The sequence below is a fragment of the Helobdella robusta genome (assembly GCF_000326865.2).
Source record: "Helobdella robusta unplaced genomic scaffold HELROscaffold_1, whole genome shotgun sequence".
NCBI classification, from domain to species: Eukaryota; Metazoa; Annelida; class Clitellata; order Rhynchobdellida; family Glossiphoniidae; genus Helobdella; species Helobdella robusta.
Genome location: NW_008703570.1, coordinates 3,339,390 through 3,358,333, shown reverse-complemented (window position 1 = coordinate 3,358,333; position 18,944 = coordinate 3,339,390). Strand labels below are relative to the sequence as shown.

Sequence of the window (18,944 nt, the reverse complement as noted above, 5' to 3'; positions counted from 1 at the left end):
CTTAACCTGTGGAAAGGTGTGGATAGGGTTGCACTGGAAAATAAGCTACCAGAAACGTGATTTGCAGGCTCCACATTTTTTTTATAGTCTCTTCCATTCTCTGTAAACACCACTTATTTACAATATACCTAGTTAACAGTGAAACGTAAACAGAACTAAACGTCACGTGAAAAAAACTTGAAAAGAGATATTAACATACTTTAGTTTATACATGTATTCCATTACGAAAGTTTCACCAAATAAAGTTTTAGTTTTATTATCCATAGATGACCTGCAGTAACATAAGAATGACACCAACCAAGAAAAAGATACAAATGAAGAAATCTGGAAGAACAGAAATAGTGTCAAAACTAAATGGGAAATTCTCTTCATGCACAAAAATTGTGTTTTATCTGGAAAAAGAAATGAAGTGTATCCAAGATTGAAATTTGATGAAAACATGCTAACATGTACATCAGAATACAAGTATTTAAGAAGAATTCCGGACCAAAAATTAAATCTTGAACGCCACATAAATACCTAATATTAAAAAGTAATAACAAAATAAACAACAAAACCAAGCAAGTATTCGAAAAGGTCAGTTTCAGTTAAACTTATATTTTGAAAAACCATCCAACTTCCAATCTTTAACATAAAAACATTGGTGTATTTTTTTAAATCATCAATTAAAATTAGAAACCACTAGCATACAGAAAATCAAAGTCAGATTATTGATAGCATTGAAAGAAATACAATTTCTCTGGAAAAATTAAAATCTCAACAGCAGAACATCTACAATAAGTCACCTTCAATAACCGACACATAAATCATCACCAATTTATAAAAAATTAAAATAATCTGACAAAAAACATTAAAATATTAAATCAGAAAAAAAGATTAACGTCAAGCTAAAACAACTTGTCACACGAATAAAAAGCAAAATATAAATAAAACTATGGTTCAAAGATAGCCTGGTTACGTGCTGAAGGGCCGTTAAACAAGGAGCAAAGAACAAAAAATCAATCAATCAGAATAAAAATATGTTGGTTATAGATAGCAACAAACACACGCGCACACACACGCGTGCACGCACACACAGACGCACACGCACCTACATTAATGCGTTTTCATTTTTATTATTCTGTTCTACTATTAGATCCTCTTTATAAGCAATATTATCTTAACACTTTGTTCATTTCATTTTTATTTATCTTTTTATTTATTTATTTATTCATTTCATTTTTTATTTTTATTTCTCTAGCCCCATTCGCACAACCAGTAAAAAGACTAACTATTATTTATTTTTTTTTTTTAATTCTCTCTTTTTTCTCCAAATGATTAATTATTTTTAAATATTATTAATTACTTTTTATCACTAAGTTCTACATTTTTCATCGCGAAAACGGTTCCAACATTGCACGTCGGCACGCACACTATTTTTATTAAAACATTGGGTTATTTCAGTCTCACACATTGCTCATTTCCATGGCTTGTTTGTTCGTTAATTTATCACAATGACTTCTTTCAACTTGGTTGTTCTTCCTGCTTAAAACCAACGACAAATTTCTACATTTAATAAAATTCTCAGATATACCAATAAGTAGTCTGAAAATTCTTGTGCAAAGTTGCCTTTTTGGTTATTCCACATTTTTGTAACAATTTTCTCTTAAAACCAGCATTTTTTATGATATTTATCCGAACGCTAATTTTTATTCAATTTTATTTTTTTGTAATATTGCATCTTTATATTGATTGAATTATAGTTGTCTGAACCATTGGTCCGAAAGTTTAGTTATAACGTCTACATCAGTTTGAAGTCTAAAATCTGAAGCAGTGATAAGTTGGATGTCCCAAAATTTTCACTGCTTTGAGAAAACCAACATGACTCCATTTCTAATTGCGGATAAAAAACAACTTGAGAGATAATATAATGCAAATTTTTGAACAAACTAATCTAAACTAATCTAATTTAAACTGAATCTTATAAAATTATTAAAATTATAAGCTTACAAATACAGTTATTTGTAATCGTTATAACTCTAGGTATAAAATTTTATCGATCACATTTTTAAGCAATAATTTTTCTATAAAAAAAAATAACGTTATCAAAGATAAAATAATTTATGGAAATTGAATTTTCAAAATAACAGTTCATGAATTTAAAAATAATTCAGGATGAGGCGTTCATCGACCGGATTGAAGATGAGTTCCTGGGTGTCGAAAGGTTCGTAGAGTACGAATGGACTGGTCAGCAGGTCAATGCCCGCCAAACGCTGTTTGCTGTTCGAGGTCCCCTTTGCCGTTGTTGTTGTAGTTGGAAGTGAGGATGGAAGCACTGTGGTGGCTGTCAGTGCAAACAGGACTTGTTCTTGTCTCGCCTGGCAGGGAGGCAGCAGTTGTGGCTGTTGTGCACACATACACTCACTCACATTTACATACACAAACACACACACACGCAAGCTCATAAATCGTAATTTACGAAGGCACCGAAGTGATCACCTTGTAGTGAGTGACATCGTACGGGGGCAGACTGTCGAGATGGCAGATGTGGAGGAGGGGGTAGACACTCTCCATGAAGACGAATGTGAATGTCCTCTTCAGCTGGATCAATGACTTCTGTCCAAAAATCATAAACAATGCGCCAAATTTATTCCTATTTCCTATTATTAACATTATAAGTAGCATCTGTTTATCTATCACGACAACATGAAAATGGATCAGAAATGTTTACTTTTTCACTCCTCGACATGCTCTTCATTTTGGCTGACCACGCTGACTGCAGTGAATGTGAAAGGTTTGGAATCATTCGTCATTTATCGAAGTTATCATTATAATGTGCCCATCAAACTAAACATGCCTGCTTGGTTTGGTTCACCGGCTTTTGAAAGTTGTTAATAAGAACAGTACGATGATGATGTTTGATGGAGTGACTTGTCAGGATATAAACGTGTATGTAGATTTTGGAAATGTTATCCAATATTGAATATATTGGAAGGAATGAAATACAGCAGATGAATTGGGTGGAGTGAACGAGATGAATGAAAGAATGTGATAGATGGATGAATGAGGTGAATGGATGAGATGGAGTGAACTGTATAGAAGGAAAGAGAAGGAACCTACCGTGAATACATCCATCAACTCAGCCCTCTCAGCAGCGTCCAGAAACGATGACAGCAACGGAGAATGCACTGGGTCTGTGGCGAGTTAATTATAGTTTTGTTCCCACAATTGTTAAAAAATATTTGCATTAGTAATAGGCACTGTTTCAAAGTGACTCCACAACTCAAAACAAAAGAACGCAAATCAATTATGGTCGGAAAGAAATAATAATGAAAACGTTTGTTCATTCATTCATTCATTCTTATTAATTTTTTCACTTGTTCAACCAACACAACCTGAACTAGAGAAAAATAGAACAACTAGTCATTCATTTTCTCCAAATAATTGCTATTCGCAACACAACAATCATCCAATCATGAATGAATAAACAGAATGAATTGTATTAATGAATGAATGAGTGAATGAGTTGATTGATTAATGAACAAACAAGTAAATGAATGAATGACCAAAAGAAAGAAAGAAAGAAAGAAAGAATGAATGAATGAATGAATATGAATGAATGAATGAATGAATGAATGAATGAATGAATGAATGAATGAATGAATGAATGAATGAATGAATGAATGAATGAATGAATGAATGAATGAATGAATGAATGAATGAATGAAAGGTCGTAACAGCAAACCCACCAGTTGAATGCAGGTTAGTCTTGAACCTGACTTGAACATCGAGCATGATGTGCCTCAAGTAGAAGAAATACTCCAGGTGGCAGGTTGGTCCGACGATTGGCTCAGGAAGACATCTGCAGTTGTTGTGGTGGTTGTTGTGGTGGTTTTTGTGGTGGTTGTTGTGGTGGTTGTAGTTGTGGTTGTGGTGGTTGTGGCTGTTGTCGACAGTCATCAACTGAAAGCTCGATCGATAGCTTATTAGCGATCATGGGCACGAAACAATCACCATCACAACTAAGAAGTTAAAATTGTGAAAAAGTACCCGGGACCAGAAATATTTTCTTCTGATTGTAATAATGCTTCGACGAAGACGACTGAACATGGTGCAAACATTTCACGAGGAATTGAATGAACGAGTGAATGAACGAACGTACAAACAAATGAACAAAGTTTCTTACTCTATATAACGTGTTTGAGTCTTGGATGGAGAGATCATTTTGATGCTGATCATGGGAGGTCCTTTGGATTTGCTGGAGAGAGAAAACTTGCTGGCTGCTGTTTTGTTGGTGAGAGTGTGTTGGTGGTAGGGCTGCTGGTGCGTCACAAAACATACTCGTCGTCAACATTTAAAAATTAAAATTGTAGTAACAAAAGCGTCCATTAACTTCGTGGGTTTGCAGTGAAATAATACGAATATAAAATGCGATGAACAAGAACGAGACGATCATTGAGGAGCGCGGTGGCTCGCTTTTATTTCTGCCGAACTTACCGAGAGAAAGATTTGAACCCCTGTCTAATGGCACGCCCTTCTCAAATGGTGAGCCTCCATTCACTGGCAATCTGTACGCTCTGCGTGTTGTCATGTTATGTGTTTGTGTTGCTTGTTTGTGTCTTGTCTTGATATGTTCGGTTTTGTTTGCAATCGCGTCTTGCTGCAGTATTGTTTTGACAGTATAACCTCGATGAAACTAAATAAAAACACGCCAGTTAAGATCAATAAATAAGATCAATGAATCTCACTTGTTGGCAATTAGGGTTCCGTTGTCATTCAGTAGTTTGATGAACGACCAACCACACGACATCTCCAACATTATAAACTGTTCATGTGTTTGTAATAAAGATCACAGCGCCTATCGAGGCAAAGCTTTTTATATAGTCCCATTGTAGTGCAGACATTTCAATCAAAACTGCATCACGCCATTAACGAATACCGCTTGCAAAAATTATCGTTATTTATCGTTTGATCGAATGAGCGACTGGCGATCAAATACTTATAGTTGAATGAACTCCAGCTAATTAATGCTTATCGCCGTTTTAGGAACGCCTGAAGGTCATTCTGTGGAACAAATAACGAACAATCAACGTTGAATGCTGAAATTAAAAGGTGATGCAAGTTTGTCAAACTCAAATAAAACGCAGCAAAATATATATCGCACATTTCGACACTCAGTAATGCCGGATCGTCCATCAACCGCCAGGTTCCGGTTCCACATAACATCCATCAATAAAGAAACAAATGCAGCTGATAAAATTACATTTTAGCGGTTTTTAAAAACATGAAAATCAAAATTAAAAACAGATTTAAAACCGGACATCAGTGGCTAACAGAAGAGTGAGTTCGCACAGCAAGCCGATGCTCTGTGATGTTGAGTTGGTTCTCAGGAAAAGATCGGCACATTCCAGGCAGGAACTAGATGACTGCGGTGTTGTTTGTTCCATTTTTATTATTTGAAGTTACGACGATGTAACATGCTTACTATATAATAATATTGAAACACACAGCCAGTCAGCAAGTACCTGATTGCCGAAATTCCATTCACTCGCATTGACATCCAACTTCTGGACTTTGATCGTTGATATGTTGCTGAGTAACTTAACAATAAAAACAACATCAACCATAAAAAATATTAAATTAAATTAACTAATACTGTTATAAATTACAATAAAAAATTTAAAAAAAACAAAAAAATAAATTTTACCAATAAATGAATAATTTCATCATATCCGTTATGAAAAATGAAGAAGGTAGATTGAAGGCAGTTCCAGCTAATAGTTCATGTGGTTTTTATTGTTAAGTTATTCAGCTAGTGCCAGCTAGATAGAAAGCATGCTAGCTAGATAGAAGGCAGTTCCAACAAGATAGAAAACAGTGCCAGCTAGATAGAAGACAGTGCCAGCTAGATAGAAGGCAGTGCCAGCTAGATAGAAGGCAGTTCCAGATAGATAAAAGGCAGTTCCAGATAAATAGAAAGCAGTGCCAGCTAGATAGAAAGCAGTGCCAGCTAGATAGAAAGCAGTGCCAGCTAGATAGAAGGCAGTTCCAGCTAGATAGAAGGCAGTTCCAGCTAGACAGAAGGCAGTTCCAGCTAGATAAAAGGCAGTTCCAGCTAGATAGAAAGCAGTGCCAGCTAGATAAAAGGCAGTTCCAGCTAGACAGAAGGCAGTGCCAGGTAGATAAAAGGCAGTTCCAGCTAGGTAAAAGGCAGTGCCAGCTAGATAAAAGGCAGTGCTAGCTAGATAAAAGGCAGTTCCAGTTTAATATTTATCATTGTTTATGTTGTTTTTATTGTTGAGTTACTCAGCTAGTGCCAGCTAGATAGAAAGCAAAGCCTGCTAGATAGAAGGCAGTTCCAACTAGATAGAAAGCAGTTCCAGCTAGATAGAAGACAGTTCCAGCTAGATAGAAGGCAGTTCCAGCTAGACAGAAAGCAATTCCAGCTAGATAAAAAGCAGTTTCAGCTAGATAGAAAGCAGTTCCAGCTAGATAAAAGGCAGTGCCAGCTAGATAAAAGGCAGTGCCAGCTAGTTAGAAGGCAGTTCCAGTCTAATATTTTTCATAGTTCATGTTTTTTTTATTGTTAAGTTACTCAGATAGTGCCAGCTAGATATAAAGCAGTGCCAGCTAGTTAGAAGGACGTTCCAACTAGATAGAAAACAGTGGAAGCTAGATAGAAGGAAGTGCCAGATAGATAGAAGGCAGTTCCAACTAGATAGAAAGCAGTGCCTGCTAGATAGAAGGCAGTGCCAGCTAGATAGAAGGCAGTGTCAGCTAAATAGAAAGCTGTGCCAGCTAGATAGAAGGCAGTGCCAGCTAGAAAGAAGGCAGTGCCAGCTAGATAGAAGACAGTTCCAGCTAGATAGAAAGCAGTTCCAGCTAGATAGAAGGCAGTGCCAGCTAGATAGAAAGCAGTGCCAGCTAGATAGAAGGCAGTGCCAGCTAGATAAAAAGTAGTACCAGCAAGATAGAAGATAGTTCCAGCTAGATAAAAAGCAGTGCCAGATAGATAGAAGGCAGTTCCAGTTTAATATTTATCATTGTTCATGTTGTTTTTATTGTTAAGTTACTCAGCTAGTGCCAGCTAGATAGAAACAGCGCCAGCTAGATAAAAGGCAGTTCAAGCTAGATAGAAAGCAGTGCTAGCTAGATAGAAGGCAGTGCCAGCTAGATAGAAGGCAGTTCAAGCTAGATAGAAAGCAGTTCCAGCTAGATAAAAGGCAGTTCCAACTAGATAGAAGGCAGTTCCAGCTAGATAGAAAGCAGTCCAGCTCGATAAAAGGTAGTTCCAGCTAGATAAAAGGCAGTGTTAGCTAGATGGAAAGCGTTCCAGTCTAATATTTTTCATGGTTCATTTGATTTTTATTGTTAAGTTACTCAGCTAGTGCCAGCTAGATAGAAAGCATGCCAGCTAGATAGAAGGCAGTTCCAACTAGATAGGAAACAGTGCCAGCTAGATAGAAGACAGTGCCAGCTAGATAGAAAGCAGTTCCAGCTAGCGAAAAGGCAGTCCCAGGTAGATAAAAAGCAGTGCCAGCTAGATAGAAGGCAGTGCCAGCTAAATAGAAAGCAGTGCCAGCTAGATAGAAAGCAGTGCCAGCTAGATAGAAGGCAGTTCAAGCTAGATAAAAAGCAGTTCCAGCTAGATAAAGGGCAGTTCCAACTAGATAGAAGGCAGTTCCAGCTAGATAGAAAGCAGTCCAGCTAGATAAAAGGCAGTTCCAGCTAGATAGAAGACAGTGCCAGGTAGATAAAAGGCAGTGTTAGCTAGATAGAAAGCGTTCCAGTCTAATATTTTTCATGATTTATGTGGTTTTTATTGTTAAGTTATTCAGCTAGTGCCAGCTAGATAGAAAGCATGCTAGCTAGATAGAAGGCAGTTCCAACAAGATAGAAAACAGTGCCAGCTAGATAGAAGTCAGTGCCAGCTAGATAGAAGACAGTTCCAGCTAGATAGAAAGCAGTTCCAGCTAGATGGAAGGCAGTTTCAGTCTAATATTTTTCATGGTTCATGTTCTGTTTATTTTTAAGTTACTCAGCTAGTGCCAGCTAAATAGAAAGCAGTGCCAGCTTGAAAGAAGGCAGTTCCAACTAGATAGAAAGCAGTGCCTGCTAGATAGAAGGCAGTGCCAGCTAGATAGAAGGCAGTGTCATCTAAATAGAAAGCTGTGCCAGCTAGATAGAAGGCAGTGCCAGCTAGAAAGAAAGCAGTGCCAGCTAAATTGAAGGCAGTTCCAGCTAGATAGAAGGCACTTCCAGCTAGATAGAAAGCAATTCCAGCTAGATAAAAGGCAGTTTCAGCTAGATAGAAAGCAGTTCCAGCTAGATAAAAGTTAGTTCCAGCTAGATAGAAGACAGTGCCAGGTAGATAAAAGGCAGTGTTAGCTAGATAGAAAGCGTTCCAGTCTAATATTTTTCATGGTTAATGTGGTTTTTATTGTTAAGTTACTCAGCTAGTGCCAGCTAGATAGAAAACAGTGCCAGCTAGATAGAAGGCAGTGCCAGCTAGATAGAAGACAGTTCCAGCTAGATAGAAAGCAGTTCCAGCTTGATAAAAGGCAGTGCCAGCTAGATAAAAGGCAGTGCCAGCTAAATAGAAAGCAGTGCCAGCTAGATAGAAGACAGTGCTAGCTAGATAGTAGGCAGTGCCAGCTAGATAGAAGACAGTTCCAGCTAAATAGAAAGCAGTTCAGCTAGATAAAAGGCAGTTCCAGCTAAATAGAAGGCAGTGCCAGGTAGATAAAAGACATTGCCAGCTAAATAGAAAGCCGTTCCAGTCTAATATTTTTCATGGTTCATGTTGTTTTTATTGTTAATTACTCAGCTAGTGCCAGCTAGAACGAAAGGAGTGCCAGCTAGATAGAAGGCAGTTCCAACTAGATAGAAAGCAGTGCCAGCTAGATAGAAGGCAGTGCCAGCTAGATAGAAGGCAGTGTCAGCTAAATAGAAAGCTGTGCCAGCTAGATAGAAGGCAGTGCCAGCTAGATAGAAGACAGTTCCAGCTAGAGAGAAAGCAGTTCCAGCTAGATAGAAGGCAGTGCCAGCTAGATAGAAAGCAGTGCCAGTTAAATAGAAGGTAGTGCTAGATAGATAGAAAGTAGTACCAGCTAGATAGAAGACAGTGCCAGCTAGATAGAAGGCAGTTCCAGTCTAATATTTTTCATGGTTCATGTTGTTTTTATTGTTAAGTTACTCAGCTAGTGCCAGCTAGATATAAAGCAGTGCCAGCTAGACAGAAGGCAGTTCCAGCTAGATAAAAGGAATTTCCAGCTAGATGGAAAGCGGTTCAAGCTAGATAGAAAGCAGTGCCAGCTACATAAAAGGCAGTGCCAGCTAAATAGAAGGCAGTGCCAGCTAGATGGAAGACAGGAAGGTCACCGAGTTAGCTCAGTCAATAGAAGTGCCATGTCTCGTGCTGCTATTACGCGATGGCATGGTTCATATAGGGTCTGACCAAAACTCAAAGACCATCATACCCGTATGATGGGGTGCTTGCGCTTGCATACAGAATGTGTATGTACCGTCGTGTGGTGTGGATAGTGTACAGCCGTTGTGGCACGATATTTAATTATAAGTATACAATAACATGTAAGCAGTTCTGCGTATGACAGAGTTGCATTATAAAAAGATAAAAAGTTCCAGATAGATAGAAAAAAACGTAATACCCTTTATTGACTACCTATATTTTAGTATTATAACGATCAGTAGTTATTATGGTCAATATATATTTTATTATTATATTATAACAATTAATATTTATAAATTTAAATAATAATTATTTTATTAAAAAAAAAATACAAATATTTAATTACTTTCTGTCCATCGAACAGGCAGATGCGAACGAAACCCTCCGAACACTGCATTCCTACGTGAACATGTGGGTGAGTATAAGCTTGGTTCTTGAAATATTCATTAGAAATGTAATACAAATAGACCAAACAATACGCATACGCATACTACGCGTGTATAGACCAGCACGAGCAGGTCCATAAAAAATATATACATCGGTATATGTTAATGTTTATCATTATTGTTGCTGTTATAATTGTTAGTAGTTGTAATATTGATAGTAGAAGTAGTAGGAGCAAAATGGCAAATCATCCGATCTACGATGAGGACTTGACACCGCAAATTTTTTCATTAAATTTACTCACGACACACTCCAGTGACGTCATGTTATGTGTCATGTTAATTACTTCATTTTGTTTTTTATCCAAGTTAATGAAACTCTGCTATTAATACAACATTTAATATTTCTTAGACGTTACAAGGCGCGCCGGGTTAGCTAATGCATTATTTATACTATGTATATTTGCATACGTCCTACCTCGGAAAACCGGGTCTCTGGACGCAAAACGAAGATTGATTGATTGATATTTGCAATCAACTGGAATTTAGCTTTTTATCACAATGAAGAAACAAACAAAGTAACATCATAGACAAAAATTCAATAAACAACCAATAGTAATGTAAACAATAATAATATAAATTAAATATGGAAGAAACCTGATTGACTGCTCGGCAGAGGAATATTTCTGATGGACAACAACTTGATGATCGATTGAAATCTGCACCTCATTGGCAGCATCTTAAAAGATCAATGTTCAAGGAAGGGTTCAGCAAGGATGTTATCTTAATAATCAATGTTTGAAATTCAAAGAAGCCAAAATAAAGAATAATTTTTGACTAACAAAACGTTGTTGTTTAAAAAAATTAATAGTTGCTTTTTATAAACTTCTGAGTTTTTGTTTTAAATTGCTTTACAGCAGAAAATGCGGACACACAGCATTACTTAAAAATATAATTAAACAACGACAATCGTACATATTGTGTGCAGTGTGAATTTTATAGTCTTTGTGGCTCAAAGATTTAATTTGCAATCAATTAAGTAGAAAAAGAAATGTGGGAAGATTGCGTATTTTATGAAAAAAAAACATTTTATAATAACTAAAATATCATGGAAAAAATTCTCAAATCTAATAAATGAACTGAATCAGTTATGATGACCTCGTTTGTGACAGGGAGCATCAAGAGATCTTTGTAAATCAAACCTGATTTACTCAGCTTTGGATGGAGAACATATTTCAAAGAGTAGCGTGCTAAAAATTTGTAAAAAAAACTTTTATCGTTTCATCACGAACAATAATATGCATGAGTGATAGATAGTACATAATATAATCCTAATAAGCAATTCGAAATCAATACTGAAGAACTAAATCAAAATTCTAAACAATAGTTTCTAAGCACTTCCCTTTCAAGCATTATCCTATACCAAAACCATTTATATTTAAAAAAAATGCAAAACTTCAACATTCAAAGCTTTTATTTAAAATTGTTTTATGCGTCTTCAGTATTGTACCTATAACGTTTCAATCTTTTACTGTCTTCAACAACTTCAGTCACACTTTCTTCTTATTATTTGTTTTTAAAATTTTTACTTATTGACGACATAATTTCTTGCAAACTGAACAACTTCAGACAGACGCACGACCCACATTAAACTCCTTCAACATAAAAAAGGTCTTAGTTTCTTCAACTTTATATTACAGTTCCTTACAACTTATTATTGCAATCAGTCTCAACATTTTTACCAAAAACAATCAATCAATCAATCTTCGTTTTGCGTCCAGAGACCCGGTTTCCCGAGGTAGGACGTTGTTTTCTTTGCCATCAACTTTTTGCGCCAAATTAGACGATCAATTGTATCCATTTCATTTAAATTTAGAGCTTTCATATCTTGCTCGATTGTTTGCGACCAGGACTTCTTTGGACGGCTTTTGGGACGTGTGCCAGGTACTTCAACATCTGCAAGAGAAGTTATGGCACTGTTTCCACTTCATTTGACATGACCAAACCACTGCAGACGGTGTTGCCGGCATTCGTCCTTTATATCATCTAAACCAGCACGACGCAGGATTTTCGGTAGATTTGTTGTGGTCTTTCAGACTTACCAAAAACATCAATCAAATACCGAATAGGATCTAATTTTTCAAGGCCAGTTTTCGTATCTTACCTTATCCATTTCTTCTCGTAAGTCTCTCTTCATTATAAAACATTTATCGCATTTATTGATTTATTTATTTATCGCAATTTCATTTTACTAGAATTCAATCCAACACCACTTGCATACACGCAACACAAAAATTCGCCAAGCTCCAACAATCTACCAAGATTTCCTCCAAACCCCGAGCCCTCTGTGTCATCGGTTCATAATCAAATTCTTGATTTCCGTAGCATGGTCTGTTTGTTTAATTTAATTTAATACTCCAATCCGACTCAAATTTGGCAACAAACCTCACACATCACGAACTATCTTCAGCTGATTAGAGCAAAAGTGACCTGACCTCACAGACGTCTGAACTTACAGTCACTGTATTCTTTTAAGGCCTCTCTAATATTATGATGACCACCATACGAAAATCCAATGTACACATACAATTTGCGCAATCTTTCAGAAGGTAATTAAAAATAACTTTCAACATAATTCAAAGCCAACAAAAATTATCAACCAACAACTAAGAAAAACAACCTTCAGATTTAAACTTGGCTAATGTGGACAACCGATAACCCGAAGGAACATTGCTAAGTCGGTCAATTAACTCCCTTTGCTCACTTTTCGACTTTTAAATGGACAATTTTTATAAATTAATTTTTTTTACATTTTAGAAAAACTAAAAAATGAAATTTAACGAACCATGTGAGCCAGAGAATGTTTCAACTGACTCGCCAGTGAATTTCCGCTTTATTCATTACAAATTTTATTATTACTATAAATATTATTTTTATTGTTGTTGTTATTATTATTATAGTGTATTTGTAAGCGCCTTTTATAAAGATCTTAGAGGCCCCAGTATTAATTATACAACATACAATTAGCGCATTGCATTAACATATACCGACACACTGGTGTCGATTAGAAATGATGCATTTCATCACAGAAAGTGGTTCAGCGAGATTTATATTGAGAAAAAAATTAAAAAAGTAAATTTTTTTTTATTCGATGAATAAATTTTCTTTATTAAAGTTTGTTCAGTAGCACATTGCATATGATATACGTATATAGATATATATATATATATATATATATATATATATATATATATATATATATATATATATATATATATAGTATCTGTATTCGAATCTAGTCACTGCAGCAGCAAGACCAGGCGCTTTTAAACGCTTAGGTATTACGAAAAACCATACCGTAAAAATAATTTATAAACAAATGAAAATACATGCAATTCATCGTCGTTATCCTTTAAAGACACTCAGTCTACACGGTCAATGCCGGAACGATCCGAAAATTAATAAATGGAAATAATGAAATAAAATTAAAAATTAAATATCGAAAACCTTTTATTAATCTGTTTAAATTTTGGACCATCCCCTTTATTTTCAACGTCATTATAAGCTTCATCGTCATTTACTTCCTCATCGCTTTTTATCTCACCAACTTTATCATCATCGTCGTCATCATCCTCATCCTCATCAATTTCTTCTTCATTTCCTCTGTCATCATCGATTTTGCGTTGACCAGTTTCTGCAGAAGACTAAGATAAGCAAAATACATCTATAAAATATTTTGTATTCAGCACTTTCAAACAAACATGATATAATGAATAAAATCAAATAACGAAAGCAACTTGAATATCTTACTGTTGAAAATTTTGATAAATTAGCTCCTCATGATTTTTTCCAATTATCACAAATGTTGACCAAAATCGCATTTTGTATTCTATTTTGTTATTTACTAATCTTAATTTGTCTGTAATTAAAAAATTTTTTTTACAGCTGTACATCTTTTAAGAAACTTGTGAACACTCTTCAGTCCACAGCTCAAATGAAAGTTTGCATACATATTCATTTTATTACGCAAAGCAAATACAAAATAAACATTTTTATTTATCATACAGAGTTGATTTTTACAAAAATAAATTTCAAAATAAAATGTCTTCATTAAAACCAATATGAGTTGAAAAAATGCGCAATTAAATTTTGACAAGCTGTTAAAAATATAGTCAAACAAAAACAGGCAGACAAAAAGATAGAAATATAAGCAGGCAGAGATCCAAGCAGATCGAGAAACAACCAAGCAGGTAGACATCCAACCAAGCAATCAGAGATACAAGCAGTCAGGGAGACAACCTTGAGAAAGTTTGCTGGAACGAGTCCTTCACGGCCTTTCTCGTCAACTGCCAACATCCACCCATCACTTCTGAAATTTTTAAACAAGCTTAAATAATTAAAAAAGTTGAAAATTTTAACTAACTGACAAATTTTTCAGTTTCATATAGCTTATTACTGTTTTTGAACAATAATCATGAAATAAACAGAACGATCAACATCAATTAACCTTTTAGTTTTTATTTTCAGAACGTCGCCTTTTTGAAAGGGTAAATCTCCTTCTTCCTGTCCTTCAAACGTTTCCAAAGCCACGTACTTTAATAGTAAATATTTTAATATTGAAAGTACTGTTTTTACCAAAACTAATAATAAAATGTCAAAAACTGAAATATTTGTTAATCGTGGCCTTCATAAATCCTAGTCCAAGTTGACAATAACAGCTCATCAACCAGGCACGAGGTCGCTTTAATATTATTATAATATTTCAATGTCTCCTCTAACTGGTCAACTTTCCTTCCCCATGGCTGAAAATATTTATTATTTATTCTAATCTAATTCGTTATTTAATGAAAAAAAACAGCTCATTCAAAAAAATTTTTCCATTCGAACGAGATCAACAAATGTCGCGCTAAGGAGCTAAGGACGAAACCCTGACCTGGAAGCTCTTAAAATCAAGGTTGAATCGTCTTTTCCTGTATTTAGGGGCAGGAGAGAGGGCGAGCCTAGGAGCGGATAACATACAACCGTTAATTCTCTTCTTTACCTTCTTTTGGTGAATTAACTCGGTTGCTAGAATCAATCAATCAATCTTCGTTTAGCGTCCAGAGACCCAGTTCCCCCGAGGTAAGACGTTGTTTTTTTTGCCACCAATTTTTTGCGCCATATTAGACGATCAGTTGTATCCATTTCATTTAAATTTAGAGCTTTCATGTTTTGCTCGATTGTTTGCGACAAAGACTTTTTTGGACGGCCTTTGGGACGTGTGCCAGGTACTTCAACATCTGCAAGAGAAGTTATGGCACTGTTTCTACTTCGTTTGACATGACCAAACCACCGCAGACGGTGTTGCCGGCATTCGTCCTTTATATCATTTAAACCAGCACGACGCAGGATTTCGGTTAATTTGATGTGGTCCTTCAGACTAATTCGTTGCATCCATCGGAGCATTTTCATGTCGGTTCGGTGAAGTTGTTGTTCCAGTTTGGTTGTCATTGGTCATGTTTCTGCACCATATAACAACACCGGACGTATCACAGATTTATAAAGTCTTGACCGTAGTAGTAATGGGATGTCACGCCGCATCAGATAGAGGCAAGGAGATGCCATTTATTCCAGGCTGCACGTATGCGTGCTCGAACGGCAGCTTCAGCTGTTCCAGTACAATCCAGAACATCCCCTAGATATTGAAACGATGTGACTTTCTCTACCTTAATGGCTTCAAAAACATTGCTATTTCGAATATGTTGTTGTGGATTGATGCAAGCAGGACACAAGTTGCTAGAAGTGCCAAGTTTTTGCGCAATGACCTATTTTGAATACTGTGTCTCAAAGACTATGACACACCTTGTGCGTATGATGTGGTGCTTGCGCGTGCATACAAAGTGCGTCGTGTGGTGTGGATGTTAGACATATAACGACATGTAAGCAGTACTGCATTCGTGGTTCCAACCTAATAAAGAAGAACGAAACAACTTATAATAAACAAATATTATCTAACAACAAAAAATAGTTATAACCAAAAATAATCAGTAAAAATAAATAAATAAATACGACAAATTATTTAAAAAATGGTGGTACCTCATCAACATTCTCCGTAGTGAGCTCTTTTTGGTCCATGCCCGTTTCTTCCTCGTCAGCATCGTCGTCGTCGTCATCCTTACTTACATCATCTTGACGTTCATCATGGTCATCAGTTACTCCAGATTGTTTCACTTGGTTTAACATGGCATCCCGGCCTGCTTTTTCAGTTATTTTACTTTCACCCACCTTTCCACTGCTGGTTTCAGATCGTGAAGCCACAAGAGGCGGCCGGTTTTCAAGATTACTCCCCTTAACTTCATTTTCTTCATCCTCCTCCTCATCTTCATCATCATCGTCGTCGTTATCATCTTCATATTTATTTCCATCATCCCCATCTTTAGCTTTGTCAGCATCAGTTTTAGACGCTATATATTTTCATTAAGAGATTCAAAGATTTTTTATAAAAAAATTTTAGTGAGAAATACGCAAAGTAAAGTTTCTTCACCTTCACTATCAGCGTTAGATTTCAACGTGTTGGACATCAGTTTTCCAGAAAGTCCTTGATCGGATGATGATGATGCAGAGGGCTGTTCATCTTCTGCACCAGTGTTATCTGTATCTTTTCCAGATTTGGAAGTCAATTTTGTTGAACTCCTTCTGTCACCACCTTCTGGTGTTTCTATATTTTCATCATCTCTGGTAATTTTTAAAATTAAATCATCTTCACATTCCTAACAACAAATATTTTGATGATGCAAAATGTAAAATTAGTTTTTGACGCAAGTTTAAACATGATCATTTCAATTTTTGAAATGCATGTAATATAAACCTATTAAATCAGCATTCAAAGGAAAATTTCAGTTGTAAAATGATACTGTAAAATTATTATCATTTTTACAACATCAAAAAAATATTCATTATGCAAAAAATTACTCCAATTTAAACGAAAAATATTTATTATAAAAAAAAATCTCAAATTAATTTTACTTCGGCGTCGGCAAAAGTTTTTCTGCAACGGTTTTCAAATGAGCCTGATTGAAAATTGTTACATGACTTCATTGGAGAAATGATAAACATGCAAAAAATACATTTCTAGCTGCAAACATGAGCAAATATTATAAGTTGCAAACATTAGAAATTGCAAACATTGGCAAACATTAGAAGTTGCAAACATGGGCAAACATTAGAAGATGCAAACATAACATGAGCAAACAGAAGTTGGAAATGAGGTTGTGCACCCACCTCTAAATTGTTTATTTTGGTCAACTCTTGTGCAACTTTAACATTAAATTTTGTGATTTGCTTTGGTTCATCTTCCTAAAAATAAAATAAAATCAATCATTAACACTACAATAAAAATAGGTAATTTTTATAAAGTCAGTCAGTTATAAAAAACAAAAATATTTCGATTTAAATTTGAAATACATAAACCTCTTTCAAGCTTTCTATAAGTTTTTTTTGTTCATAAACTTTATCAAGTTCATTTAAACAACTGCAAATAAAAAAATTATTTATAAATAATATTTGCATATAAATTTAATTTATATGTTTAAATGCAAATTTTCATGGAAATAAATAAACATTATAAAGTGCAAGACCAATTAACATTTAGACCAACTGGTTATTATTTTATTAATTTTGTTACTTTTTCAGAATAAATAAAAAAAAGTACGATGAGTTTGATGTACCATCATATTAAATTGTATTCATTCATATTTCTGGTTGAGCAAATTAATTAAACTAATAATTTGAACGAACATTTCTTTCAACTTTTTTCTTGCATCAGTATCAACAATCTTTTTCTTCAGTTCTGACAAACATGGTTTAATATTTTTATTAACCTTAAAAAAAATAAGATGGGATATCAAATAAAAATAATCACTTTTAATTATTCTAAATAACTTTTTCCAATTATATATATATATGAAATAGGTCACAGGTGGTCTCCAATAAAATCATTTTTATTCAATTAGTATAATCATAATGTTAATCTGTACAGTTAATCTGTTAAAATTAATGTGATATATTTTTTATTTTTTTCTATTTATTTTATTTAAAAATGAAACATAAAATTTAAAAAATGTAACTAACTAATTAAATTAATTAATTAATGTCGAATCTACAAAATTTTATTTTATTAAAATTAAAAATAAATAAATATTTAATAATTTAATATTTTAATTAAATAAAAAAAATATAATACGACATTCCTAAAATAAACAATATTTTTTAATAAATAAATTCGAAATAATGAACAAGACCAGCTTGATGACGGCCGTCGTTTGGCTTTGCGTATTTAAAAGCGGACTGGCTTGTTTATTAGCCATGACGGGACTTTTCAAGAAATCACAATAAACATTTTCTGCTTTTCATGTTGCTAAGCAACAAGCAAAAAACTTTCTATTTATCTATTCATTGTTTTTTTTGCAAAATTTGCTATTTCTATAATAACATATATATAAAATAATAATAGTGTAATATCTATATTAATTATTTCAAATATATGTACAGTGTCATACTGCTAATATTTTTTTGGCCTAGGAATAATTAGTACAAGCGCTGTTTATGTGTCATTAGCATATAACAGTTTCTGCGTCTGTCAGATCATGATATTTTAAAGAATAATATAAAAAAAGAGTTATATTGATGTTTTTTTGTAAGTTTTGTGTTATTCGAACATCAATTGTTGTTTTTCAAAATATAATGAAATATTTGCAAACAATTTTTATTGAAATTCAAATAACTATTTAAAATCGTCGCTTCAATTTTGTAACAAGCAACTCAATCTATAAAATAATGGAATAATAATAGTCAGTGGTGGATCTAGGGAGTGCCGAGTCCCCGAGTTTGTGAGGAGTAGCCTATTGGTAATTGGCATTAAAAGTCAGTTAAGCTGTTTGTTTTTATGGAAAAAAGAGCGTTTTGACAAAAATTGACGTGGTAAGCAAAAAGTAGATAACGCTTTATTCAATGTCAAGTCTGGATAGCAAAAAGCAAAGGACAGCAATCAAGTCATTGTATCGCATAGCAAAGAAAGCAGCAAGGTCGAAATCATGCATCTAAGACAACAATGAAAAAATGATACTTAAGTCAGA

General features: G+C 34.6%; 4 protein-coding genes across 4 annotated transcripts; all 4 read right to left on the bottom strand.

Annotated features, from left to right (window-relative positions):
• Window positions 1-2,138: 2,138 nt before the first annotated feature.
• Window positions 2,139-4,798, bottom strand: HELRODRAFT_158696 (hypothetical protein; the record flags this gene model as incomplete). The annotated part of the gene is made up of 7 exons (XM_009010699.1): window positions 2,139-2,357; window positions 2,479-2,595; window positions 3,100-3,173; window positions 3,729-3,841; window positions 4,166-4,262; window positions 4,477-4,556; window positions 4,728-4,798. 7 exons carry the CDS (start codon window positions 4,796-4,798, stop codon window positions 2,139-2,141), a joined length of 771 nt encoding a protein of 256 aa, XP_009008947.1.
• Window positions 4,799-5,801: 1,003 nt separating this feature from the next.
• Window positions 5,802-6,976, bottom strand: HELRODRAFT_62958 (hypothetical protein; the record flags this gene model as incomplete). Its single annotated transcript, XM_009010698.1, has 2 exons — window positions 5,802-6,216; window positions 6,624-6,976. Coding segments are annotated over 2 exons (768 nt in total), but the record flags the coding sequence as incomplete, so codon positions are not given.
• A 1,041-nt stretch (window positions 6,977-8,017) lies between these two features.
• Window positions 8,018-10,570, bottom strand: HELRODRAFT_158694 (hypothetical protein; the record flags this gene model as incomplete). Its single annotated transcript, XM_009010697.1, has 2 exons — window positions 8,018-8,388; window positions 10,489-10,570. The coding sequence occupies 2 exons, from the start codon at window positions 10,568-10,570 to the stop codon at window positions 8,018-8,020; spliced, it is 453 nt and encodes a 150-aa protein (XP_009008945.1).
• A 1,493-nt stretch (window positions 10,571-12,063) lies between these two features.
• On the bottom strand, window positions 12,064-18,176 carry HELRODRAFT_158693 (hypothetical protein; the record flags this gene model as incomplete). The annotated part of the gene is made up of 14 exons (XM_009010696.1): window positions 12,064-12,176; window positions 12,512-12,602; window positions 12,677-12,722; window positions 13,339-13,535; window positions 14,131-14,200; window positions 14,339-14,424; window positions 14,559-14,633; window positions 14,765-14,872; window positions 15,907-16,274; window positions 16,355-16,580; window positions 17,092-17,166; window positions 17,281-17,341; window positions 17,608-17,690; window positions 18,111-18,176. 14 exons carry the CDS (start codon window positions 18,174-18,176, stop codon window positions 12,064-12,066), a joined length of 1,665 nt encoding a protein of 554 aa, XP_009008944.1.
• Between the last annotated feature and the right edge of the window lie 768 nt (window positions 18,177-18,944).